General features: G+C 41.5%; 2 protein-coding genes across 2 annotated transcripts; both read left to right on the forward strand.

Annotated features, from left to right (window-relative positions):
• The first annotated feature begins 2,403 nt into the window (after nt 1–2,403).
• LOC135495660 (kelch domain-containing protein 4-like) lies at nt 2,404–7,365 on the forward strand. The gene is made up of 11 exons (XM_064784492.1): nt 2,404–2,614; nt 3,115–3,206; nt 3,478–3,556; nt 3,728–3,826; nt 3,937–4,073; nt 4,444–4,536; nt 4,750–4,976; nt 5,232–5,377; nt 5,640–5,731; nt 5,934–6,414; nt 6,753–7,365. Exons 1-11 carry the CDS (start codon nt 2,498–2,500, stop codon nt 6,900–6,902), a joined length of 1,713 nt encoding a protein of 570 aa, XP_064640562.1. The 5' UTR covers nt 2,404–2,497; the 3' UTR covers nt 6,903–7,365.
• Nucleotides 7,366–9,092: 1,727 nt separating this feature from the next.
• Nucleotides 9,093–26,709, forward strand: LOC135495679 (zinc finger CCHC domain-containing protein 14-like). The gene is made up of 14 exons (XM_064784522.1): nt 9,093–9,695; nt 12,540–12,576; nt 12,899–12,972; nt 15,283–15,354; nt 15,844–15,910; nt 16,204–16,276; nt 16,742–16,893; nt 17,224–17,322; nt 17,749–17,836; nt 17,949–18,165; nt 18,504–18,592; nt 18,847–19,127; nt 20,329–21,543; nt 21,788–26,709. The coding sequence occupies exons 1-14, from the start codon at nt 9,207–9,209 to the stop codon at nt 21,838–21,840; spliced, it is 3,006 nt and encodes a 1,001-aa protein (XP_064640592.1). The 5' UTR covers nt 9,093–9,206; the 3' UTR covers nt 21,841–26,709.
• Nucleotides 26,710–26,735: the final 26 nt, after the last annotated feature.

Below are 26,735 nucleotides of genomic sequence, written 5' to 3' on the forward strand. Positions count from 1 at the left end.
ATTCAGGACTGTTATTTTGGTCGAGGATGGAAATGGTCATGATGACCATCATGCACTGCTCATAGAAATGATGCAACAATGTTTTGAGTTAGCTCATTTGGAATTTCACCTTTCACCCCTCCCAAATCAACTGTGCCCCTCCTGTCCAAGTCATTAGCTTGCACGAGTATGTCTTGGAGACGGGTTTTTCCCCAAAGACAATATTGCCCAGAGTTAGCACTAATATGTCTTCAAGACGGGTTGTGACCCCAATACATGATTGCCCAGAGCTAGCACTAATATGTCTTCAAGACGGGTTGTGACCCCCAATACATGATTGCCCAGAGCTAGCACTAATATGTCTTCAAGACAGGTTGTGACCCCAATACATGATTGCCCAGAGCTAGCACTAATATGTCTTCAAGACGGGTTGTTCTCCCATTAGACTGGTTGAGAATGGTCCGAAGTAATCTTTGCTATTGAGCTTATTCATTGGTCTGCTTTGAGATGGATTATCAGGTGTGTATCTGCTCGTGCTGCCCTTGGCTCTGGGTGTATAACAGCATTTGTTATCTGTGATTTCATGGATTTCTCCTCCAAGTCTTGATGAATTCTCCAGTACCTTCAATAAGACTATATCAGTGCATTGCGTCATCCTAATTGAAGCTGTGTGACGCCATTTGATACTGAGATATCTCTTCTGCAAGTGTCATGCATCGTGTGAGACCTTTCTCAAATTTGTCGTCAGTGTCAGGTACCGCCATCTAAGCTAAGAAATTGGAACTAGGCATTTGCGTAAAATTAAAAATATCGCCCGTTTTTAGGGCGGGGGACGATTTACAGCTGGAACCCCTGAACCAGCTCCCGCAGATCCGTCATTCATTGAGTCAAAGCAAATATGAACCTGGTTTAATCATGCGGTTTATCTTAACTATACTATACCTATCAAGTTGTTTATATACCCGTCAGTTTCTTGCTGCATTGTTCCAATCGGGACGTCTTGTATACGTTTCATGTAGTACTGCTGGTCTACGGCAGGGGAGCGAGGGAGGAATAGCTTCTCCTTCTTTCAAAGAAGGTAAGAGAAATGAGAAAGTCATAACAAGACTGAGTCGGTCTTGACAGCTTTGCCGTCTTGCCGGCACAGTGAGCGTATTGAGATAGTCACAACCAGACTAAATCGATCGGTCAGTGCAGCTCCACCTTCTTGCCGACACGGTAAGAGATGATGCGACAAGCCGAATGGGACCTGGCTGCACTGCCGTCTTGCCCACACGATGTGAGAGCCGATGTGACTGCATCACCAACATCACCGTATCGCGATTATACTCATAGGGAGAGAGGTCACATCCAAATCAGGCCGAACACGCCGAGAAGAGGCATGACACCATGTAGGGACTTGGCGTATCCAGCAGAGATATGGAACAACCTGCGTGGAGAGAAGGCTTATCAGGAGGAGACATGTTACACCCTGTAGATGCACACCTTGTACAGAAACATGGTGCACTGTGTCTGGGGTTGGCTCATCGTCGAGAAGAGAAAGAGCACATCCGGTAGAGACATGGCACATCCAGCAGAGACGATACACCATGTCGAGAGGAAGTACATCCGAACGAGACATAGTGCAACCCTGCAGCGCCATATCACACCCTGGATAGACATGACACATCCAGTGGAGACATATCACGCCCAGCAGAGATGGCACATCGAACAGAGACATAGTACACTCTGTAGCTACATATCACACTGCATTGACAAGGCACATCGAGTAGAAACATGGCACACCCTGCAGCATATGGCACATCCAGCAATAGTATATTATTAGAAACACGGCACACCCTGTAGAGAAATGATACATTCAGTAGAGACATGGTCCACCCTGTAGAAACATGGTCACTTTGTTGGGAGAGCGACATCCAGATCAGACAGAGTACGCCTAGTATAAAAGGGGCATGGACTAGGTACACTAAGTAGCAACAGTACCATGGTGCGCTATGAAGGGGAAGGGCACATCCAGAAGAGACATGGGGCACCATGCAGAACCTGACACACCCTGCAGATCAGAGCAATGGCACACAGTTGGGGCAAGGCGCACCAAGTAGCGAAAAGGAACATCCATTAGAGGAAAGGGCCAGGCCGGTCTACTGTCTCATTGGCAAAAGTCATTTCTGAAGAACATGGTTCTCCCCAGCAGATAAACAACATAGAGCCAAGGAAAATCTATATGTGTCATACCTTTACAAGTCTTCGTAACTGTCAGGTACCGCCATCTAAGCTAAGAAATTGGAACTAGGCATTTGCATAAAATTAAAAATCGGGTACCGAGGTACTAAAAATCCTAGGGAGCGAAGTAAACAACTTCGATTTGGAGCGAAACGACTGGGGACGAAAACGTCAGGGAGCGAAACGACCGGATACCGACCAGCTGTCAGTGCGCACGTGTTTCTTGTGTGCGAAATTTTCTTCTTCACTGTTCTGACTAAATCCCCAACTCTAAAGAAACCTGCATTCGTTCGAGATGGGCAAAAAAAACAAGAAAGATAAGAAGAAGGGGAAGGGTGCAGAAAAAACCCTTCAGAAAACTGACAAAAAATTTGGCAAGAAGACGAAGAAACAGCTTGCTGAAACCGGGGAGGTGACTGATTTTCATGAGCAAAATACTTGGTATACATGTGCAATGTATGGCCAAAATGCATGCAGTGGATCATTACACATACACATGAAATGTTGCATACATACACATGCAGTAAATAGGTACTACCCAGACTAACTCGCTGGCAAACTTGAGGTTTCTGTTTATGACGCCTAAAACATCACCAAAGCATTCAAAATATCATGAACGTTGAAAGGCATGGACAACTTGAAGTGAATTGCTTGAATAAGCTTGTATATTTTTATACTTTAATGCCATTGTAAACAAACGTTGCCTGTGAAAAGGGTCGTTTCAAAATGGCCAACATTTCTTTTCGCAGGGTGTCTATTTTTTAAAAGTTTTGATGATGCACTACAAGGAGATCTAGCTGTGCGCTTGCCGTCCATATCACCAGACACCATGACGCATAAACCTGCTAAGATATGAAATAGAAAACGGGTCTCCGCTTGGCTACATGTTCCCCATACATTATTTCTCTTCAGGAAGATGTAGAATCCCTTATTGCCAAATTCAAACAGGATGATAAGAAGAAAATGGAAATCGTTGAGACAAAGTGTCCACCTCCATCACCGAGGTAGCTATAGGATTGTGATGCTGTTTGTTTCCTACTACAAAATGCTACTACAGAGTAGAATAGAACAACAATATAGGCCTATCTAACATGCTAGTGACTGATAAAATGTAGCCTTAATTTTGAGTTGCACCCTGACTTTGAAGGTCAGTTTAAATGGAACTGGCCTGAGCATTGTTCTACAACGTACTCACAGTTTTAGAAGTCTTAAAGCCAATTTGAAAAATGTTTAGAAATGTCAATGACTAGTGTTGTTCTGTTTGTGAAATTTCAGGTGTAATATGAGTCTGACTGCTCACCCGGACAGAGATGAACTGATCATGTTTGGAGGTGAATATTTCAATGGAAATAAGGTAAGATGATTGCCACTCTTGATGGATGGATTTTCAAACATACATCGAGGACCTCTTGTATTCTCTCTCCTCGAAAAAGGTCCACCATTGTCATTCTGATCAATTCTGTGTATATCTAATTAAGAAGAGTAGATATTTCTTTACCTAACACTAGTTTGTCTTTTCTTCCAGACATTCCTCTACAATGATCTGTTCTTTTACAACTGCAAGAAGAATGACTGGCTCCAGGTGACTTCACCGAATACACCACCACCTCGATGTGCTCATCAGGTACATGTAGCAACACGAATTTCCAGCATCTTTTATGGGCGTCAGCAGTCAAGTCTCGTCATCATCGTCACTGTAAAGTGTGTGTGATCAATTTCAACTTCACTTTTCAGGCAGTAGGTTTGAAGCAGCGAGGTGGGGAGTTGTGGGTGTTTGGTGGCGAGTTTGCCAGTCCTTCCCAGGCGCAGTTCTACCATTACAAAGATCTGTGGTGTTTCCATTTGAAAGAAAAGCGCTGGGAACAAGTCAAGTAAGGTGTAGTAGATGTGCATCATTTGCTGTAAAGGTTATGAGAGTGCACTGTATTGGTTTTCTGTCTGAGCTTTAAAACAATGATGATTGACACGTCTGGCCCGAATTAGCATCCAGAATAGAACAGTTTTATTAGTCAGACTCTCAGATTCATTCCTTGTGATCAGTGCTTGTTGGACCTCGAGTTGAAGACATCCGTTTGTAGCTCATTGTTCGGGAAAGTGGAACTGGCTATCTTGAGAAACGGCAGTGTTTTAGCATGACAAAGGAACAGTCAACCATGTAATTGCTCTGGCCTGCTATAATACTTGATAACTCTGTGAATTACTTATTTTCATGTTTCTTATCTGTGATAATTCATTTTCCAGAGCATCAGGTGGACCATCTGCTAGGAGTGGTCACAGGATGGTGGCCGTCAAGAAACAGCTCTTTGTATTTGGGGGTTTCCATGACAACATTAGGTAAATACCTTACTAATAACCTCCAAGATTGTATGCAGTGTACCAACCAACGCATTGCAGGTGAAGCCCAGGCTACCAGCAAACACTGCTAGGCCATGGGGACAGATTACTGACAGCTTACCAAAATGAGGGCCAGGGTAGGGTTAGCTGGAGGATGAAAGCTGCTGACATCAATGGCTACATATATGCTTGTCTATTGATGTGTTATTTCAGGAACTACCGATATTTCAACGATCTTTATATGTTTGATCTTGAGACATTCAACTGGAGTAAAGTAGACGTGGTCGGGTCACCACCTGCACCTCGATCAGCCTGTCAGATGCTGGTCACAGCTGACCAAAATCGCATCATTGTTGCCAATGGTTACAGCAAGGAACCAATCAAAAGAGATATCGATAAAGGGATTGTTCATACTGATATGGTCATGTTGTCGCCTCAAAGTGAGTAACATAAAGGTTTGTTCTAAAGAAGAAACTTGATCTTAAATTCTAACAACTTCTTGTTAAGCTCAAGAAATCTTGCACAAATGACTTATAACACGGTTTTTTGATTGTAAAACAGCAGGATTCACTTGGCTTGTAAGAAATCAGTACATCCATTTTTGGCCAAGGGTTTAGCATGGACCAACACATCAATCAGTTGCTAGTTCGATCCTGTGAATAAGTGATATATGTATCATTATTATATGTCTGCAGCCAGATGTAAAGAAGGTGAACCGGTGACAAAATGGAAGTGGACAAACATGAAGCAGTGTGGTTTGAAACCAGAACCAAGGACAGGAATGTCAGTCATTCCAGTTGGTGGCGACAAGGCATTCTTCTTTGGTGGAGTTCATGATGAGGTAGGTTGGATTGATGCGCAACTGCTAAGATTAGCTAACACATTGACCATCTCTGTAAAGGGTGGTTTCCTCCACAAGTAAACAATTCAATGGCTTTCTCCTATAGCTAGTCGTATCTCTAATGGGTAACCAGGAAAAAGACCGATCAGTGTAGACAGATACTTCTCAGCATCACTTGGGCATGTCCCCTAAGTAAGAAGTGTGGATTGATTCCAGTATTGATGGACTAACGATATTGACAGCTTTCATGTCCATTCTGTAGGAAGAAGAAGATGAAGATGTGAAGGGTGTGTTCTATAACTCCATGTTTACCTTGGAGCTCAACAATGCAAAGTGGCATGAAACTTATCTAAGGTAAAAACCATCAGAATTGGATTTATTGTTATTTCAGACAGTATACAAATTGGTGAAATTGGTTGAAAAAGGAAAAACTGCCTTGCATACTAGTTTAGACAAGTATTGAGTAAACCCTGATTCAACAATGTCCAAGGGTTCAGGCTTGGCTTTGTGTGACTTTCTTAATGAACAGTTGTAACCGCACGCTTTTTCTGTTTAGGGGCAAGAAAGACGTAGTAGAGAAACGAACAAGGAGAAGAAAGCATCGTATGTCTGGGGACAAGGGTGGTGAATCTGGGTCCGAGGTTGATGAAGATTCCAGCGATAGCGTCGATGAAACTGGAGAACATATAAAAAAGTTAAAACTTAGTCCGGAGGAGGAAACAAAAAGTGAAGTTGCCATGGAAACGGATGGTACTGAAACGACTTTTGATGATGGTGTGTTCACTGTGAAAATAGGACCGCAGAGTTCAAGCACTGGTAACAGCGATGATCCTGTTGCCAAGCAATCTGGGGAGGACCTGTTCATGCCAACTCCGCGGATGAATCCATTAATGGCGGTGCAACATGGTGTTTTGTATCTCTATGGTGGTGTTTATGAGGAGGGAGATAAGCAGGTGACGTTCTCTGACATGTATTCTATTGATGTAAGAAAAATGGACGAATGGACGACATTGATCCAGGACGAGTCAGAGAAATTGGTGAGTCTTCATGATCGTGTAGTTTGGGCAGTCATGGCTAAAGGTCTTGTGAACTTTTACAGAACTGAAGTGTACAGCTCACTGGCGATATGATTGAATTATGAGACACTGGCGATATGATTGAATTATGAGACACTGGCGATATGATTGAATTATGAGACACTGGCGATATGATTGAATTATGAGATGGTTATTTGGCCACGTTAGCTGGTCAGTGATGTAAAAATGCTCATTTAAAGTTTTGTTCAGGGTGAGCTGACGAAACGTGATCCCAGTGACTTGTCCTATAATAATATTTGATAACTTATGAAGCTATCTTTGTCTTTGTTATCGTTCAGGTCTGGGAAGGTTCAGATATTTCATCAGATGAAGAGGGAGCCACCGGTGTGGATGAAGGGATGGAAGATGATGAAGGTGACGACGACGACGACGACGACGATGATGATGATGATGATGATAATGATAATGATGATGATGACGAAGGTTAGTCTGCAGCCAGTTACTTAGATTGGGGTTCACTGGAGCCTTCCGATGTTGAACGATGTTGCCTATCTTCAAAGAAGAATGTCAATCCTGACCTGGCCTTGGGAAATAGCTCAATAGTTGTACATTTTCAAATCATTTCGATTACCTCTAATTCTTAGAAGCTCTGTTGCTTCAAGTGTTCTACTCTTTTAGAAGAATACCTTTTATAGATTCTTTCTATTAAGTATGATGGACAGTGGTTGTTGATAACGTTACAATGTGTTGATGTAATGAGGACTCGTGGTGCTATTGTATCGAGTGATTCCAGGTTCATCGGATTGGTTGAAAATTGCAGAGCCCGGCCATGAATGAACCCTAAACGTGTATAAGTATTTAGTCGTTAACTATTGTTGCTGCCTCAAATATGATGTAATACCATCATGTTGGTGAATATCTGTATATACTCTTAAGAATTGATAGTTATGAATACATGTAAATATGAACACGATCTGTTTTAATTGATTGTTCCCCCCCCAATACACCATCTCCCAGAGTGAGCACTGATGCTTGTCTTCAAGATGGGTTGTTCCCCCAGTAAACCAAGAGTTGGCTCTGATGCTCGTCTTCAAGATGGGTTGTTCCCCCAGTAAACCAAGAGTTAGCTCTGATGCTCGTCTTCAAGATGGGTTGTTCCCCCAGTAAACCAAGAGTTAGCTCTGATGCTTGTCTTCAGGATGGGTTGTTCCCCCAGTAAACCAAGAGTTGGCTCTGATGCTCGTCTTCAAGATGGGTTGTTCCCCCAGTAAACCAAGAGTTAGCTCTGATGCTTGTCTTCAAGATGGGTTGTTCCCCCAGTACACCATCGCCCAGAGCTAGCTCTGATGCTTGTCTTCAAGATGGGTTGTTCCCCCTGTACACCATCGCCCAAAGCTAGCACTGATGCTTGTCTTCAAGATGGGTTGTTCCCCCTGTACACCATCACCCAGAGACAGCACTCGTGCTTGTCTTCAAGATGGGTTGTTCCCCCAGTACACCATCGCCCAGAGCCAGCACTGATACTTGTCTTCAAGATGGGTTGTTCCCCCAGTACACCATCACCCTGAGCTAGCACTGATGATTGTCTTCAGGGTGGGTTGTTCCCCCAGTACACCAGAGCCAGCACTGATGCTTGTCATCAAGACGGGTTGTTCCCCCAGTACACATACACATATCGTCGGATATGATGGAGAGAACGGTAGGCGGTACATATTCAGCACGGTTCACTAGCAGTTCAATGTGCTTATGACGTGACGAGAGCAAATCTCACGGGTGGGGCGGAAATACGCCATATTACTGTCATCATCGGCGCCAACAACTGTTTCTTTTGACCCTGCCTGAGTCTTTCAAAACAAGTTCTTGATTGACTCTGACCCTGCTGACCTCGATTTTTAAAAACATTTTAAAAGGCCATTCAAACGTTAAATCAACGGCAAAGATGATCTTTTATGTCACAGAGGTATTTGAACACGATATGTTGAGAAAAATCTGTACAACTATCGAAATATACGATTACTTGGATCTATTTCGGACAATCACTCTGCCACCTGCGCGACCTTGTCACAATTGCGGCGCGCTCGTTTGTATACCGCATATAATAGGCGAATAAAATCTCCGTTTCAGCATGACAGACTTGACGGTTCAGCGCTAAGAGTGTTTGACTGTAGATCGGCAGGTCACTGGTTCGACTCCCGGTGAATCTGCCGCAGTTTTCTCTTTTTTCTTCTTCCTTATCTTGTTATCTAATCATCCATGTACAGATGTCAAAGTTTTCATTATTATCATTATCATACCCCGCACCCAAACTTTTCAAACTGCAGCACATACTGACTCCGGGCGTTCGAGTACTACCGATCGAGGATGGTTCGCCCCCGCAGTCAAGCCATATTAACAAGCAAAGATGAAGTCAACACGTCAATATGCTTAAACATGAGCATCTGTAAAAGAAACGGAAATTGATACAAGTTTCCAATTAACAAGCCCAAGCCAAGCCTAATTCTGAACATCGAAAAAGTCCAAAACGTAAACAACAACACGTGAGTATGATCTTAAAATAGAAACTGACATGATAATGAACGGAATTCCACACCGTGACGTCATTTGCACCGACGAACGGCCATGTTTGATTTTCCCCACAAAATTGGTGGACATCGGAACTTCAGGGAAATTGCTTGAAGAAGACCGATTTTCATGACTTGAACCGCGAAACGTCAAAGAAAATGGTCGAAAAAAGCCCCTTTCCGTCGTCTAAATGAAATATTAACGGTGGTGAATAAACGTAGGATTATATCATGGTTTGTAAGGACGACATATATGCCTGGTTTAAACAATTGGATGGCAACAAACGCATCGATTTCATGTGTGGACTGTTGCATATGTGCCTGCCCTGTGAACACAGGTTCCTGGGCTCTGTTGTCGAGGACCTGGGAAAGAGGGATTATCATTACCTCAGGGATTCGGAGATCAAATCAAATAATCCGGCAGAGCTCAGCAAATTAATCAATGTCCGTTTCAAAGAAACTAGAAGCAGGATAAGTGTTGCTCTAGCGCTGTTGCATTCTTACAACAAAGAATGTGCAAGTGTTCTATACAACATTTTGATGTCTTCATCTTCTGTGATGCTGGAGGAGTTCATGCCTGACGATCACTTTACAGAGGAAGTGTTGTTACTATTGACAATGGCAGTGAACCATCCTGCATTTACTCTCGATCAAAGACTGAGCCTATGTAAAATTCTAATGAAGCTGCAGAGCTTAACTGAACCTCAGGAAGAAAGTCTGGTAAGTATCGCTTGGGTGGCTGTCCGAGTTATTACTTAGTTTGTCCTTCGTTACACATTCATACATTTACATCAGTTATCATATCTCACAGTCCACTAGGTACACCCCTCTGTTGTGACAGTCTATAATCCATTTCAACAGCTTTCAATTCACGGCTAATTTCTCAGCCTATTCGGCAGCCTATTCCTTTTATTGATTGGCATGTTTGACAATGTTTATTTCAGCAACTTAATCTTTATTGAAGATTTAACCAGTTGATAGAGTAGATGTGGATGAATGATGGTCATATTCCATACATATGTAGTTGTTCGATCTCTAGAGATATTTTTCAAAAGCTGAGGAGGAAGGTCGAAAACTTTGATTGGTTGAGGAAGTTTTCTACAAAAACAGCTGCAGATTTTAAGATGAATGATTTTAGAATCCTCCACCTGATTTCCCATTTCCTTCCAATAATCTGTGAATTTGGGCTATTGTCATTGTGCTTTTATTGTTTACAAAATAAATCAGTCACAGCTGCATGCCAAATCAGGGATTACCATATAAGGTTGTTATTAAATGCCTGATTACACTCTTAATAAAAAAAGACAGTGGGATTTTATTTTTTATTATTCTTTTGTGTGGTATATACCCTTTATCAACAAAGCATTTAAGCTGGTGCAATGTTTGAGGAAATCAATTCATAAAAACTTACTTAAATTGAATCTGGCTGACTTGTTTTGTTCTCCAGGTTTTGCAAAGTGTGTGATCATCATGCATGTCATGTGGTATTTGTGGGGTTAATCCTCAAGTAGTCATCCATGACGTCCTTTGCTCCACTTGTTTTGTGGGGAATTGGAGGATGTGATTTGATCAGACGTGGTATGAATCAGAGTCCAATCCATTTACTAAATACTATTCTTTAAAAACATTCCATCAACCTGGTTTATCATCAGTGTTATGTGATTTACACTTTTCTAACGTTGTTTTCTAAATGTTAAGTGGATCATTAGAAGGGGTCAAGGATCAGGATTAATAGATATTTGTTGTACTAGGCTGCAGCGCAAGAAATCTTTGCAGCACAGTCCACCACTGGCAATGGAATCTCCAAGACATCAAATATGACTCTTTCTTGTTTGGAAAATAGCCTGAGCATAATCAGTCGCACCATCTTGTGTGTAAGAGAAAAGTGTACATTGTAATGGAGTTGGTGAAAGTTTGTGTACAAATGTTTCAGACTGAGAAGGCCAAAGTAGTCTCACCATTGACTTGGTTTACTCTCAATCTTGGCCTACTGCCATGATGTAGGCCTAACTGGGGTCTTGATAACAAAACATCAATCATTTCATACACTAGGTCTGCATCACAGGCTGTTTGCATTTGATAGGCAGGATGCAGGGAAGTTCATACCTCTAGAGGTCTTTTGAAGGTGGACCGTTCTTTGGCTGATTGCCAGGAAAAGACTTGAAACCAGCATCTTCAGCCACCTGTAGCTGGCATGCTGCATCTTCAACTTTCAAGCTTCACAAAACTTTACAAGTTTCTGTTTGATGCTGCTAAATACTCCTTTGATTGAGACTGAATCTGCACCACAATTGGCAAAGTGGTATCAAAAATATCAAGATTTTGTATTTGGTGAGGCATGCACATGAATGAGAGATTGTTGCAAAATCTAACAGCGCAATGCTGTGTGTGTTGATCATCTGAATCCTCTCCTGTGCAATCTAGAAATGACTCTGGACGCGAACTGGGCCGAGGGTTTGCTGCGTTGCCAGGTAGGTGTTGATAACTTGCCAGCATATACTGCTTGTTGTATCGGCCCTCATATTATTACTGAGAGGTTATTTGAGATAAACATAAAGGAAGATCTAGTTGAGTATGACGTAGTCTCCTCGTAGGCAGCAAAGATAGACAACTGACATGTACATTGTATGATAGGCTGTTGTTCACAAAAAAATCAACCAGATCATGGCTGATCTCTTTGCCTTTACATGCCTTGTCCCATGTTTTGGGCTCAGATTGAAACGCTGGTTGAGCTGCTCATCTGAGCTCTACTGAAAGGTTTCATGAGAGACCTGGTTATAAAGTGTCAAGTTAGATGATAACCTTGAATGTTAACCTTAGCAAAAATAGAGGGGTTTACAGTAATTCCTGGAGCTCCCGGGTACACCCATGTAGGTAGAGCGGTGGCAGCCAGTTCATCTGTACGGGTGTATTGCTGTGCTTGAATCGGCATGTACTGTTGTACATGGACAACTACAAATAGCGTTTGCAACACTGTGCATGCCTTGATTGAAAATCAATGTGAGAATGTTCGCTCAGATGTTCTCCAGTGGGGAAATGAGCGAGACATGGCCTACATTAACAAACAATCTATTTGGTTGAGAAAGTCTTAATATAGGCTGGTTTCACCAATCAAGACCTGATTAATTACTACGAAATGAAAACAAAGGTCAAGCTGCAATTCTGACTTAGGTGCCAATCCATTGTTCATCCAAATTGAACTGTTGCTCACTCAAATTGGACGAATTGAACAACCACCACAACGTTGTCTGCATGGAATTTTCTTCATTCATGACATGAGAGGGGTGGAAACATTGATTTTTAATTGAAAACACTGACAGTTGGAATATTTAGAGAACTCTGGTATGATAAGCTTGAATTGAATATTCACAATCAGTCTTTGGTGGAACTAGATTGTCCGTGTGTATGTATACCTTCAAAAGTAGAATCATTTTCAGATGGCAGAATTGAGAGAGGAAGATTGGGGCGATTTCAATTCATAATCATATGATCAGAAATAAATTAGTCTCGCGTTTTATGACAAACAATCAAATTGATCTTTTTTCTCTGTTGTTGTCCTTGTAGTGTTCTCAAGAATGTCATCCACCACCACAAGAAAAAGGTAGGAACTACAATACAAGATTATTTGCAACTCTTCAACAAGCAATCTATCAAAAATGTGATACAGTTTCCATTATTTTGCCTACTAAAAACTGGCATACATTGACATTGTCTTTTGAGATGAGTTAAAAACTGAAGTAACAAAAAAATAGAAATTTGTCTCAGGAATTTTTGAATACTTCCTCTGACTGGCATTATTAGTCATCACTCTGTTCATTTGGGGCCAAAAAATATGTGGGGGTGTTCTACACTATACATAGATGGAAGAATTCATCTGTTTCCCCGATTCCTTTCCTATTAATTTTTTTAATTTTTTATTCCAGCATATATCAAAGATATTTCTGTGCAAGGCTTTCACAGACGGATGTCGGACAACAAATATGAATTTCATATGCAGGTCAGTTTGGCTTTGATACACCGAGTAGAAAGTAGAAAATATCAAAACTGTTCTGTCAAACTTTTGAGCCAGATGCATGGCAAATTCATTTCCTCTTGAACAAGTCTGAGAAACACCATCAGTTGTCCCCTGTGAACCTTTTTTCAATGCATTGGTGAATGCCTCCTCAAAGTTGTGAGTTCCATTTCCTCTTCAAGTTCCTCTTTCGGAACGCCACGATTCAGTCGATTGGATCCCTCCTATGATTCCCTATTTACAGTTTTCCAGTGAATGATTTTCAATTACAGTGTCATACATGTGTACCCCGTGAGATCAAGGTGTCCTCCAAGCACCTGTCATGAATCAAGGGGATCAAGGATGGTCCTTGGAATAGTTGCATGGGGCCACCATCTGGTCTCCATGTAAACATGTGGCTTCTAATGATGATACCGTATACTGCATGCCAGAGAGTAGGCAATCGTTGACCATTGCAATCTAGCCTTCATTCAAAAGAAATGGCGTGTATACGAGTGATCCATGTCTATTTCTACCCGAGCAATGACAAAGTACTATGATCATATCTTGAGCCTGAATAGCTGTACCATGGATTCTTTATTGCGGTGGTCTCCAGATCGCTCTAGAAAATGTCCCTGGACAATATTCTGTCGCTTGCTTCTAAGTCATTTTGTGGGCTGACCCAACAAGAACATAACAACAGCTCACTAACTTTGTGTTGTAGCCCAGCCCTGCTCACCCCTTCAAGCCACAGCATTCTCAAGGGTGCAAGGAGCTGCATAAGGTCTCCCATAGAAGCCTGCAAGAGAATGGCATGAGTTATTGAGATGAAGGGGTCATTCTTTATTTTCAGACACAATAGCCTGGCTTGGCAGGCATCACCAGTCTTCTAACAATACACAAGCTCCTGACAGTGCACTGTGCCAGTCAGGCAAGAAGAATTCGATGAATCGTTTCTCACTGCTCAGTGTCAAGTATTGAATCCGGGCAGTTCCTCAGTACCTGAGTATACTTGCATGCAGTTGTTCTTGACTGTTATGGCAACTGTGCAGGGGTCTCTGGTCATGGTGGGGGAGATTTCTCACTCGGTGGGGTCTTTTTGTAGCCTGGCATTGACACCAGATACAAGCAATCTGATTAATATAAGTACATGTACCGGTACTGAAGAGCCAGAAATTCGGGTTCATGCATAAACACTCCCATGTTACTATTGTTAGGCGAGATTTTTTTAATGCCTTGCACTATCATTCTGAAAGATCTTCAGAGGAGGTCAGGACAAAAAATAAAAATAAATTTTAGCTAAACTGTGAATAGTTTCTTATATTGCCCTTTTTCTTTGAGAAAATGCCTTTATCCAGCTGGTCGGTTACAAAAACAGCTAAGGCAAGTGCAATAGGTGTCTGCCTGCCGGCATAGAGACAGTCATAAAGATCAGCGCGGACCATACAGCTCAAGAAGTGATCTTGTCCATTCTTTGTGAGGGATGTGACCTCTCTTCACAATCTATTATGATGAGCAAATACATTTAATATTGTGGTTTCGGCAAACGAGCTGCGCGCCAAAATGGTGGAGGTCATGTGTCAGCAAGTGGTTGTGATGGATGATTTGTCATTTGGCAGATGGATATGAATGAAAATGGAGAATCACTTAGGAATTATGTTGACTTTCGGGTCTGCTAAGTGGAAAGTGACTTCAGTTTTAGGCGGGAAAATTATGACCGGTTCCTTTCAGGTACATTTAAAAGAGTGGGAGGCAACATAAAATTGCCTGAGTGCAGGTCACTTTAGAGTAGAATGTTAACAGAGTGGCATTTCATGTACTGACAAGCTAAAAAACCGAGCTGTGAATTCTCCCATGGTGTGAGGGATAACATAATAAAAAGGTGCTAACACAACATACCATGTAAAAACAAACTTGATCCTATATTAAGAAGTTCACCAAAGCACGTTGCTGGCCCTGATGTCGTCTAGGATGACAAACAGATCATGACTGATGATGGCCAAACTAATATTGACTTGAACGTTCGCGCCAGTTTTCACTGTCTGTAACTATGTGGTCTGTTTGCTCTGCGGACAACGATGTGAAGTACACCATGTTATAGTTAGTTCTCTGGTAACGCTTTGTAAGATGGGCAAGTTTGATTGCATCCCAGGGAAAGAAATGCTTTCGTATGTTTTAATAGATACAATATGGTGGCCAAAGGATCTTTTGTGCCCCTACTGCGGTTCCAAGACAACTTCAAAACTCATGCTCTTTTTGTCACATATCATATGATCTCTTTTATCTTATCCATTTCTTTATTATCTGTCATTGCAGGTGACGTGGTCTGACGATACTCTGACAGAAATTAACAAGACACATCAGGAACTCTACGACTTCCATGCCAAGGTACGGCCAGATCGTCTGTCCCCATTAATCTCGGGCAGTTTCTCCTTGTGTAACCCTGGATATTCTCTCTATCCTCATGAATTGACCTCCTATTTCCTACGTGCCATTAGAAGCGCAAAGAAGAAAAGAACAAAGTCACCACAAGAAGTGAAATTTGACACCAGTGGATGGAAAGTTTCACCTCAACGAACTCTTTCTTCCTTATATACGCATCAGTAATTAAGATGAAAGCATTGGAGTTTATAAGAGGGTGGTGTGGGTTGAGGGGTGACCAATTACTTTGTTAGATTTGACATTAAAGATGTGTTAAGTGATTGTGATTTACGATGGAATGTTACTCTCAAGGTTTTCCTTTGATGAGAATTCTCGTCAAAAATATAGAGCTGAAAAAAATTTGTCTCCAAATTTTCAGTCATGATGACCCAACAACTGAGTTGATCTTTTTGGACAGGAGAGGTTTGGAGATGTATTTCTCATTTAACTTTTCAGCTAATCAAACTGTTTCCTGAAGAAGCCGGTGCTCATAGACACGACAGACGTATACCCTTCCTTTGTGGTAAGTTATCTATGACGGACAGTAAGTAAAAGGAAACCTGCAGCTAAACACTTCTATTTACGGGGAGTTATGGATGGCCCAATCAAAACCTAAGGCAGGAACACGTTCTCATTCATAAATCTGTGCAGTTTCGAGGACACCAGACACCGGCACAGTATGAGACTTTAGTTTTGTCCCCCGCATCACCATTTAGCTTTATTCAAAACGCCAGGCCCATTCTTGAGCTTATCTATCCTCCAACCTGACATCTTTTCTTCATACAACTAAAAAACATGATTATCTCTAATTTTCAGCTTTTAAACGACAATGCAACAACAAGGAAGAATTTGAGGCGCAGATTCTGCCGAACGTTAGCGATTACACAAGGTATGGTCATGGCTTCAGGCCTTTTACTTTCACTTTCATCTGAGTTGGTTTTGTTGCTTTACCTTCATGGCTTTCATGCATATTAATACACTGCACATGTATTTTGTATGGCTTACCTGGAAATCGTGGAGATTTCATTGAAGAGATTCCTCGATTCCATAATCCTTTGTTTAGCATGGGATCGAATCAATCATGCTATTCTTCTGAAAGGCAAGGCCGACTGAATAATGGTATTGTTATTTGATGTTGTCTGGTTTCCTCTAACTAGGTCAGATCATGCTCTCTGTCAAGTTTTTTATCTTTGGGTGTTATAAAAATTAGTCCTGAAGTGAAAAAAGTCTAAATGAATTGGGTAAACCCCTTTATTTTTGTGATTTGGTGAGGTGGTCAATCACAAACCAAAGGGGTGCAAACTTGTTCAACCATGAAGTTTTTCCAGTAATGGTTATCAATATCTTGTTTCAGACGTTTGGTGCACCTTCCTCGAAGACTTCTTGAATGTGACCACATCCTGGACTTCTTTGGTAGTGTCGGTGTCTCCCCTGTGGGGCCCCTGAGAGAACAAGAGGGCCCCGAAGAGGAGGGCTATGAATCCACTAGCCCAAGACAGGTTCCTAGTAAGTATAAGGGTGCAGATGAGGGCTGGATGGATGAGTGCTGAGATATATGGGCAATATGACACCCTGTTGAAGTATCTGACATGAATCTAGGTCGACACAAAATTGCCTTTGTGTAGTGCAGTCCATGTCTGGATAAAACAAGACCTTCGTGGCCAAGACGAGGCCTAATGCGTTTACATTTAAAATAATGGTACATTGCAATCGAGGTTTATTAGCATTTGACAATTAATTGATTTCTTTGTCCCAAACTTTTGTCCACGGAATTTGCCAACGGTCCTAAAAAGTCAAGGTGCTCAGAGATAAATCGAGTGTCATTCTTTCTCTAAGGTTTGAATGAGGAGATATACCTGCCAAATCATCGTGGTTGTATTCAGAGTTTCACTGTTTACAACTCAAACATGATAGAGGCTGTAAAACACCCTTTGGGTAAGTTCATGCATGGTGGTGGCAGGGCGGACATTATACTCGGGTGGCAGACGGATATCACAAGTGCATAACGGCAGAGTTTATGATTAAAAACCACGAAATTCATGATAACCTTTTTTTCGGAGAATCAAATGGTTCATTTTGGCAATAAAGTTACACATATTTATACTATGCTATCAAAGAAATCTAATCTAGACGCTGAGATTATGCCCTAGTATCTAGCTTAGTCCTCGCAAGTATGAAGGAGTTGGTGAGTGGTCAGGGCTTGGCTACAGAACACGAATGGCACAGACCTTCAGGGAACTCTTGGACAATTGGCAACATTTATCGAAGGAAGAAGCGTGGATACTCTCCTCTCCCAACCCCCAACCAAGGGAACAAATGGAGAGAGATATTGTTGTATTTAGTATGATGTTGTTCTTGCAGATCATCCAGATCTTCTGATGCATGTTCAGCAGTCAATGATGGCAAGCAGCTTCACCAATACAGTCTCCACAGTTACTACGAATCAAAGGTGAGAGCGGAAACTTCTTAGCAGACGGTTTTAGACTCAGCTCATTTCCTAGTTAAGAACTACTTAATGCTATTACAGTGATTGTTGCTAACTTTCATCATATTGTTTGCAGGCACATGTACACGTCAACCCAGGCAATGACTTCCCCACACTGTTCTCCACTACCCTCTCCCCTGCCCTCGCCACATATCTCACCGTCATCCCTTGCCCACGGAAGCCGTCCTTCTTCCCCCAGCAGCAGACAGGTGCCCGACTCGATCCCTGCTTGGCTCAAACAGCTTCGTCTTCACAAGTATTCAGAGAAACTTAACAAGTACTCAATGTCACAGGTACGTCTCATTTCAATGTTAGGTGCAGGAGAACTGTTCCTCAGTTTCTCAGTCGAGATGTTGCAGTATTACTTTTAACTTCTATGTGACTAAAGGATGTGGCTAGTTATCACACAGTTTTCTTAGCAGTCAGTTTGTTCAATAAAACCGTTGGTGAAATTGATGTATATATCACTCATGTGTTCCAAGTTCAATGGGTGATATGAATAAAGACTAGCAAATGCTTTTACTTCAATTTTGAACAGAAAGGCCTAGTGTATAAGTACATGAAGTTTTAGATAAAAGCATTTGCTAGTGTTTATTCATATCACCCATAGTCTTGATTCTGTCTTTTACAGCTGTTGGCATTGACAAGCAAGGATCTGGAGAATGAAGGCATGACCCAAGGTGCACGCAAGAAACTTCTCGGCGAGATTGAAAAATACAAGTAAGTTGCATATCAGTTGGTCTGTACAGCTTATTAGCTTCACAAGCTTTTACAGTCACGTGTCGTCCATTGTCTGTTGTTGTTGTCGTCAGTCCGTTAGCAGGGCGCGTTTCGTAACTGCTTATTGGGCTGTGAACGTGAAACTTGGTACATATGATTGCTCAGATAGAAACCCATGTTGCTAGTGTTGGTTGAGATGTCTCTGTCCTCACTAAATACGCGCATGCCTCATGGTTTTACGTTTACTTTTCCAGGAAACAACTGAGCCAGGTGAACGGTGTCATCCAACACTCTGACAGCTGTAGCACGTGTACGACTCCTCCCTCTCCAACCGTCACATGGCATACACCACCTACCCACCGCTCGTACCTGCCATACACCCATGTCATCTCTCCTACTGCCTTGTACTCCACCCCAAGCAGCAGTGAGACGTCGCCTTCCTGCTCGGAGTACTCGAGTCCATCTGCTAGTCCACTGCCGAGCCGGCATCCCAGTCAAAGTATCGAAAGCTCTGGCTCTGACGAAAACGAAAAAGGTAAGAGCAATCGTCATTTCTTGACAAATGTCATTCTCTGTTTCACAAACACAGCACGCAAAGAACTCACTTCCACCCTTGAAATTGGCATTCACTTCGTTATGAAAGAGTTCTAGTTCCTTAAAGATTTCATTCAAGGTCTACCGGTCGCCAAAATGGTGGTGCCTATGGTCAATCCTTAAAGAGATGTGTGTTCTTAAATAAACACACAGATGGTGGAGGTGGATAAATAACACACAGATGGTGGAGATCCAGTCTTGTTAATGTGTGTGTCACATATTTTTTCTTGCCTTAGATTCTCCCCACATACGGTTGGCCTCTCAACCTCACCTCGGTCACACACCCCACAGAGGAGATGCCTATATCATACCATGTGAGCCTCTTTATCATTCATCGCTTGGTGATGAGCTCCTCTTAATTTTGGTGATGTTTGCTACGCTGAAGCTTCCAGTTGGTATTGTTGTAGTTAAGGTAGATGTGAGGAACTACTGTACATTGTCTGAGGCTCTCCTCGTGTTTCATTGTCTGAGGCTCTCCTCGTGTTTCATTGTCTGAGGCTCTCCTCGTGTTTCATTGTCTGAGGCTCTCCTCGTGTTTCATTGTCTGAGGCTCTCCTCGTGTTTCATTGTCTGAGGCTCGCCTCGTGTTTCAAGGAGACACATTTTTTCATCCATTTTGTACTTCATTGCCCAGTTTGCTTGCTTTCTGTTTTGTATTGTCTGGCAGTCAAAAGATCTAACGTCTCCTTTCATTGTCACCTTGGAGACTCAAGATGTGTTTGAGACTAATTACAAAGGGTTAGGTGAAGTAAAGCTTGTTTGCAAGCAGTGCTTTATGAAAGGTGTGAAATTGCTGTTTGGTGGATTTTGTAAGAACCCCAACATTATATGTCCCATTGTGATGTTGTGTGGTTGCTTGTCATGTTTGGGAAGGTACATTGTTCACCACTTAATCCCAATTATTGTTGAAAATGGAGTTCAGCTCTTAACACTTTTGTATGGAATCATTTCTGCTGATTTTGAGTTCTGTGTCAGGAATGTGCATTTCAGACTGTGAAGGTGGTTCCCAATTAAAGGTATGGATCTGTAGTTGGAAATGGTTTTAACATGAAGTTGTCATCTGAAATTACAACTTTTTCACAGCACAAGGATATGTCTGTCCAAGATGTCTTTGTATTCAAATCATGCTTGGTGTTTTTCAGATGCTGAGAGCAATGGCCATTATCAACATCAAATCATCGACCAGTGCCCACCGAATAATCTGGAGGCGATTACCAGGATGGTGCAAGACACTCATATCGTTGCCATGCAGCCGTATGTGCCGAGAGAGGAGATGATGCCAGAGGGTGTCCCACATGTGATGGCGTCAAGAACCAGCGGATATACGTCTGATCCTACCCCAATGGTTCCCGCAGGATATCAGATACAGCAGCGGAATCTTCCCTCACCAAGACCTCAGTTCAAACCTCTGCCATTGGTCAATCCGAATGGACCTTATCCAATCATGTCGAAGAGTGTCGTTGATAATAATAATTCGAATTCAACAAGTCCTGTGCCACAACAGTTGAGAGCGACTGGTCCGGAGATGTATCACCCTCACATTGTGCCTCATCATAATCTCCATATCCCGATGGTGCCCATGTCAAACATACCTGTGGATAATATCAATAAACAATATATGGCATTGCACGATACAAATAGCATAGCCAGGCCAAATTCACAGCCGAATGTTGGTGAGAGGCCAGCGAATATACCAAGTCCTGGTCACATGAATAACGGGTCTTATCCGCCGCCAGTAATTGGACCGCTAGTCACCGATAATAATCTGAATAACAAAGGAAATCACGGGTCGTCACCGAATTTGGTATATCCTGGGCCTGTGTACCATGCATGTGTGAACTCTCACCAAACGACAACAACACTGTCCATGCAGCCCCCGACACCTTCTCATACCCCCACCTCACAGAATAATGGCTGCAGTATGTGTGGATGTAGTGGTGACTGTAGCACCACCATGAATTCAACACCGACAACGCAGACGCCATTGACATATTTCCGATTTCCGAACATGCCGCCACAAATGGGGATATTTCCTCACCTCCCACCCGGGGCGTTTCTCACACCAACCTCAAACGGGATGGTGAACCCGCTAAATAACATGCCATACCCACCCATGAACTTTCCAAACGGGGTCACGCCGGAGGTTTTGTACGGTCCTCAGTTCACTGTTATGGGAGGTCATCACATCCCGGCACATCTGATGGCGCAGAGTGTACCGTTCATTGCCCAGTGTCCCCCAGGTCACCCGGCGAATGGCACCAAACCAGTGAAGACTTTATCGTGCTATAATTGTGGTCAGATTGGTCATCGAGCGACCGAATGTAAGGAGCCGACCATGGACTCTATCACACATACAGGTAAGCATTGGATTGTTTCCATAAACACTCCAAACAGCAACATGAACATGGAGAACCCATTGTTGGTCATCGTGATGAGGCTGTCAAACAGTGAGATAGATAACTCATCAGGTGCCATCATATGTACCACCATTATAAGACCATAAACTCCAACCGAGTGTCGTTAAAATGTTTAAATCTCATCTGCTGCTATGAATAAATCCTGTGCACTTGTAACATATCTTACTCCAATCTTCCACTTCAGGTCACTTCCACATGAACTATCTTCCGAAGACGGATATCGAAGACAATCGTTGAGGGGTGCAGATGGCAGAATTGGATCTTTGAACGCCCCTGTTTCTAAAATGCAGGCAGTTTGGTCGTGGATATGTCCTACAGGAAAGAATGTTGGCAAAGATGATAAAAACGATTTTGAAAATTCAGTGGAAATATGTTCTTCTTAGGAGGATATTTTGAAGTTACGGATATGTTGCTTTTGAGGATTCTGGTGTGCAGAGGAAAAGATGACCCATTATTCACTTTTTAGTATAAAATTGAATTCGACGATTCGGGGGAAGAAAATGATGGAAATCTACCAGTTTGTTATGGTTTTAGCCTGTGGTGTTTCCCATCGGATGGTTTTGCACGCCATTATATTTTCTCAGCTGGCAATTTATCAAATTGTCCCCAGGCATTTCAGTTCTCATATTTTATCGGCTGGACATTTCTTAAGTGGCATCGGATTGGTTGTTCGAATGCCATTGAGCGATTTAGCATTTTTGGGGCGTGCAAGTGAAGGTACCTATCAGTTGAATCAAGGATAAAACGCTGAATTGTTTGAAGAACAGAAATGTTCAATTTGTGTATAGTTTTAAAATATTAATGCTCGATTGTGTTCCATAGTTGCCCTCTGCCAAATATAATCCCGCACAAGTTTAATGTGTCGTGGATGGTTTGTAAATTTGATTGAGAGCTCAGTATTTTCTTCAAAGGATAAATTATGTAAAAATACTATACATGTTATTATTAGAAATGTGATTTTGTAGAACAAACATTTTTGATTTTAAGAGATTTTTCAAAGACGTGCTTCATGAGGAGAAATGGAACATGAACTGAAAACATTACGTGGCAGATTGATCAGTTGAAATGGTGCAGTACTGACGTCTGCTGCGGAATATGAAAGTGAGGCTCAAAGGGTAAAAACACTAGCAATACGCAGATGCTGACTCAGTCGCAATGTAAATAGGTGCAACTTCATATCAGACATTTTCTGGAAATCATGAATTTTTTAGATTGTACAAATCAGATGCTTTATTCAAACTTCATCGTAGTTTTAGACGGTTCTGTTGGAGTGCCACCGATACCAGACTGCTAAGAGGTGTATTTTTTCAACTGTTATGTTTTTATGAATGTTGCGTGTTAAGGAGGTGTTGAGAGGAAGAGGGTGTTATGTAAGATAAGGATTCATTTTGAACTGCCGTAGGAAACTGGACTGCTTGGTGCCTGATGTGGTTATGCGGGGGAATTCCTTCGAAATCGTGAGATCGGGAATGTCAACGGGTGATGCCAGATGTTAACTAAGGTGGTGGTGTTTTCTTGAGCACACTCAATGTGATTTCAGCTACAGCTGCAGGAAAGAGAGGTGGGCTTTTGGAGATTCGATACTACCGGTAGTAGTTTTTCGCTAATTATCTCATAATTTTGTTGTTATGACTCTGTGGCCTTTTTACCTAAACTTAGATCTGATGACTCAAGTGGAGAATCTTCATGTTACCGCATGCTGAACAATGCATAATTACTGACCTGCTAGTGATACCTGGATATCTGTGATTGTTTGATCTGCTATGAGAGAAATACTCTCTTGTCACTTTTAAGATCAGTTGAGTTGGTGTCGGGCATCAACAAGTGCATGTGTGCATAGCATTGGTTACAGTCTAAAGGAGCATGTTGATTGGCCAATTTGACCATGAATGAATGAAGACTGGTGACTGGTTATTATTGATTTGACTGATCTTATGAAGGTGAAAGGAGAGTATGATCCTGTCGCTTCCATTCTGTGTTATCATGAAAGACTAAAATCAATAATAGAGGTCAGGTTTGAGATAAGCCTTTGCAAATATGCTGCACTGGCGATTTTGTGTTCTGGCTTATGCGGGTGTACCGATGTTCTTCACTGACTCTATGTCTGCTAATATTGGTGTATATTTCCAGGTTTTTTTTAAACGGACAAAGTATAGTTTACATCTTGTATTAAAACTATGTAATTGAGTATAGAAAACAGTAGAAAAATAGAGAGGTTCAGATTTTGAATAAGAATGACGTGGCACACTGGTGTTCCTAACAAATGTATTAGAAATCAATTGACTTGATGATGTCAATCACTTTGTTGTTCTCTGATTGAAATGTGAACCTCTCTATTTGGTCAGTTCCGCAGGGGACAGATTGAGGGTATTTCATACTGTTGTTTGCTTTCTTAGCAGTAATTTGTCTATTAAACTATCAAAGTATTTATTAAGCATTTTCTGGACGATATTTAACTATGCGATTTATAATCAAATATGTCGTTGATTTGTCTGGAGAGGCGAGACCAGCTGGATTACATCATTGTGCCTTGTAATGTATTATGTGTTAACTGCATAGTTGATGAATTACTGAGTCTGTTCGTGCAGCTTGTCGTTCATGGACTAGCAATCAGCGCCACCTATTGTTATGTTCTGGATGCTAGATTCAGTGTTATCATGATTGAACTGATTCTTATGTGGTGTTTAAAAGGACACAGCAGACTGATGAGACTATTTTAGATTGTGATTGTGTGGATGTACCCCATATTATCTCCAGATCTTGTGTGATATTGTGTACATAGACTGTGTTTTTGATGTTTCAACTTTCGTTTTAAAGTCTTTGCTGCCATTTTAAGTCTTCGTATTAAAGGAATCAATTAGTTTGATCTCAGTTTATGCCATGTCACATGACTGAAGGTCACATGACTCTTCTTGATCTGTTGTAATATAAAACAGTGGCTTGGTTGAGGTGTTTTGACCAAACAATCATTTTAGCTCATTTAAGGTCTCAGTGTAAAGTAATATTTCATTTGTTCAGCATCTGTCACCAGAGATAAAAGTGATGTCCTCCACAAAACCCTGTTTCTGATATCAGGATGGCATTTGACACCTTTCCTTCTATCTTATTTTAATCAAATAGTTTGAAAACCATATCTGGTCTTTTTGTATGGTACTAAGCCATTTGCATTTAGTTTTGTGTGCCAAGTTTAAAATCAAAAGTCAAGAAAATGAGTAAAGAATTTGTATTTCGGAAACCCAAGTAGTTAAATCTATCGACATGAAAGAGTTTTAATTAGGAATGCTTGTAAAAATGGGAAGTTTTTAATGGCCTAGTCCAAAATAGATAGTCATTCGCTCTTGATTTGTGTCCTTGAAATACATTTGTTGGCAGCTGCCTTGAATATTTGGTCATGGAGAAAATTGTGAATTTTTGATATAGCACCTGGGATCTCAAAACACAAAACAAATACTCAAAATTTAGCCCATTGACATGTTATGATAATAGTGATTATTTCAAGCCAGTCCTGCACTGAGCCATGAGCATTTAAAAGTGATGATATTTCATACCAAAAATGAAATTTTGACGAATATTATTTTTGGCCGAGAATTTACCGTGGTGAAAAGTTTCCCATGTTCGAGGGTTTCAGTAGGTTATTTAGATCATTTTCAAATCTCTAAGTCCTAGATGTGTCCATGCTGGGACCCAGCAAAGAATATTTGCCCACCTGTGTTCGAACGACTCCTTCTTTTTATTCTTTCCAGGAATCAACTAATCAAAATCTTCATTTTATTTTGTGGATTCATGAATTTGCAACTTGCGCGTCATTTTAATGTAGCATTTTAACAACCCCGTAACAGTCATTTCAATGTGATTTTCTGTAATGCAGCCATAGGTTTTTGCAACTATCTGTGATGTCAAAAACATGAACATAAAGGCACACAAACTTTTCCAGTTATTGAACGTTGCTCGTTAAAGTCCGAGGGGCGAGGCCAGTTTGCAAAACCCAAGATAGTATTTCTTGCAACATGTGGGGCTCAGCATCGCCTTCATGGCGCTATTGTCACGCTCCCACAATCCCATTGTTGTGACAGTTAGACGATGCAAGGACGGCTCGGTTTGTCAAGCAGAGAATCAGCAACTTGGGATTTGTCAACATGTAGTATGGATGCACTCAACGTCCACTTCCTTGGCTTAGATAAGATGTTGTCCTTTTGAATCATGTTAAAAATCAATCAACTCTAATTTTGATTAATGCCTTCCATGTATTAAATAAAGGTCACCAAAATGATACTTTTGATAGGGAATGTACATACTTGTAGTAATATCTGTATCGGCTCTGACGATTTTATGTGAAGACTCATTTCCATTGGCAAATAACAAACAGCACCAATTCATGGTTTACCCTTTTGTAGTATTCCAGTGGGTCTCAGTTTGCGAGTTTTGATCTACTGTTGTCAGATCAGGAACAATTGACCAGAGTACTTGGTCATTTAACCAATGAATTTCTGCCACTCACAGGTCTCATGTGAATGTCACTGATATTTTAGGTTTTACTGACGTCAGATGAAGCATTGTACAGTGACTTAGTTTCTCTTCTTCAGTGTCACGATGTCGGCATTAGGGTAAGACAGACAGTCCTGAAGGTGAGGAAACAGGGAAGGGGTGGTGCCGGGTTAAGTTGGATTGATCCAAGATGGCCGGCTAATCAGGATAAGAGGGGGTTTGCACAAGACTATTCTTGGTGGTACAAAATGTATGCACATCTGCTCGATCTACATTCTGATATGATCAAAATATTTAGTAGTGGTACAATACCTCATTGTGAGTATGTTGTACCAGTTGGCAAGGGAAACGCTGCGTGGCTTCGTCTTGAGCAAATGACATACTGTCATTCTGTCAGATTTTCAAGCCAATCATAATTTTGATTGCCAGTCTGGTGATATTGAAGGTGAGAAACTTGTATGTATATATTATCCCACAAACGGAGGGTATTTTGTTGAACAGTTGATCATAACGACAGTCCAATATTTTCATTATTTGGACGAGGACGTTTTGAAGATGTGCGTATATTTCTAGAAAACTTGAAAAAGACTTGTATTAAAGCAGGTTAATAAATTATTTTATGCATCAAAATATGTTCTTTGGAACAA

The sequence above is a fragment of the Lineus longissimus genome, chromosome 11 (assembly GCF_910592395.1).
Source record: "Lineus longissimus chromosome 11, tnLinLong1.2, whole genome shotgun sequence".
Lineage (NCBI taxonomy): Eukaryota > Metazoa > Nemertea > Pilidiophora > Heteronemertea > Lineidae > Lineus > Lineus longissimus.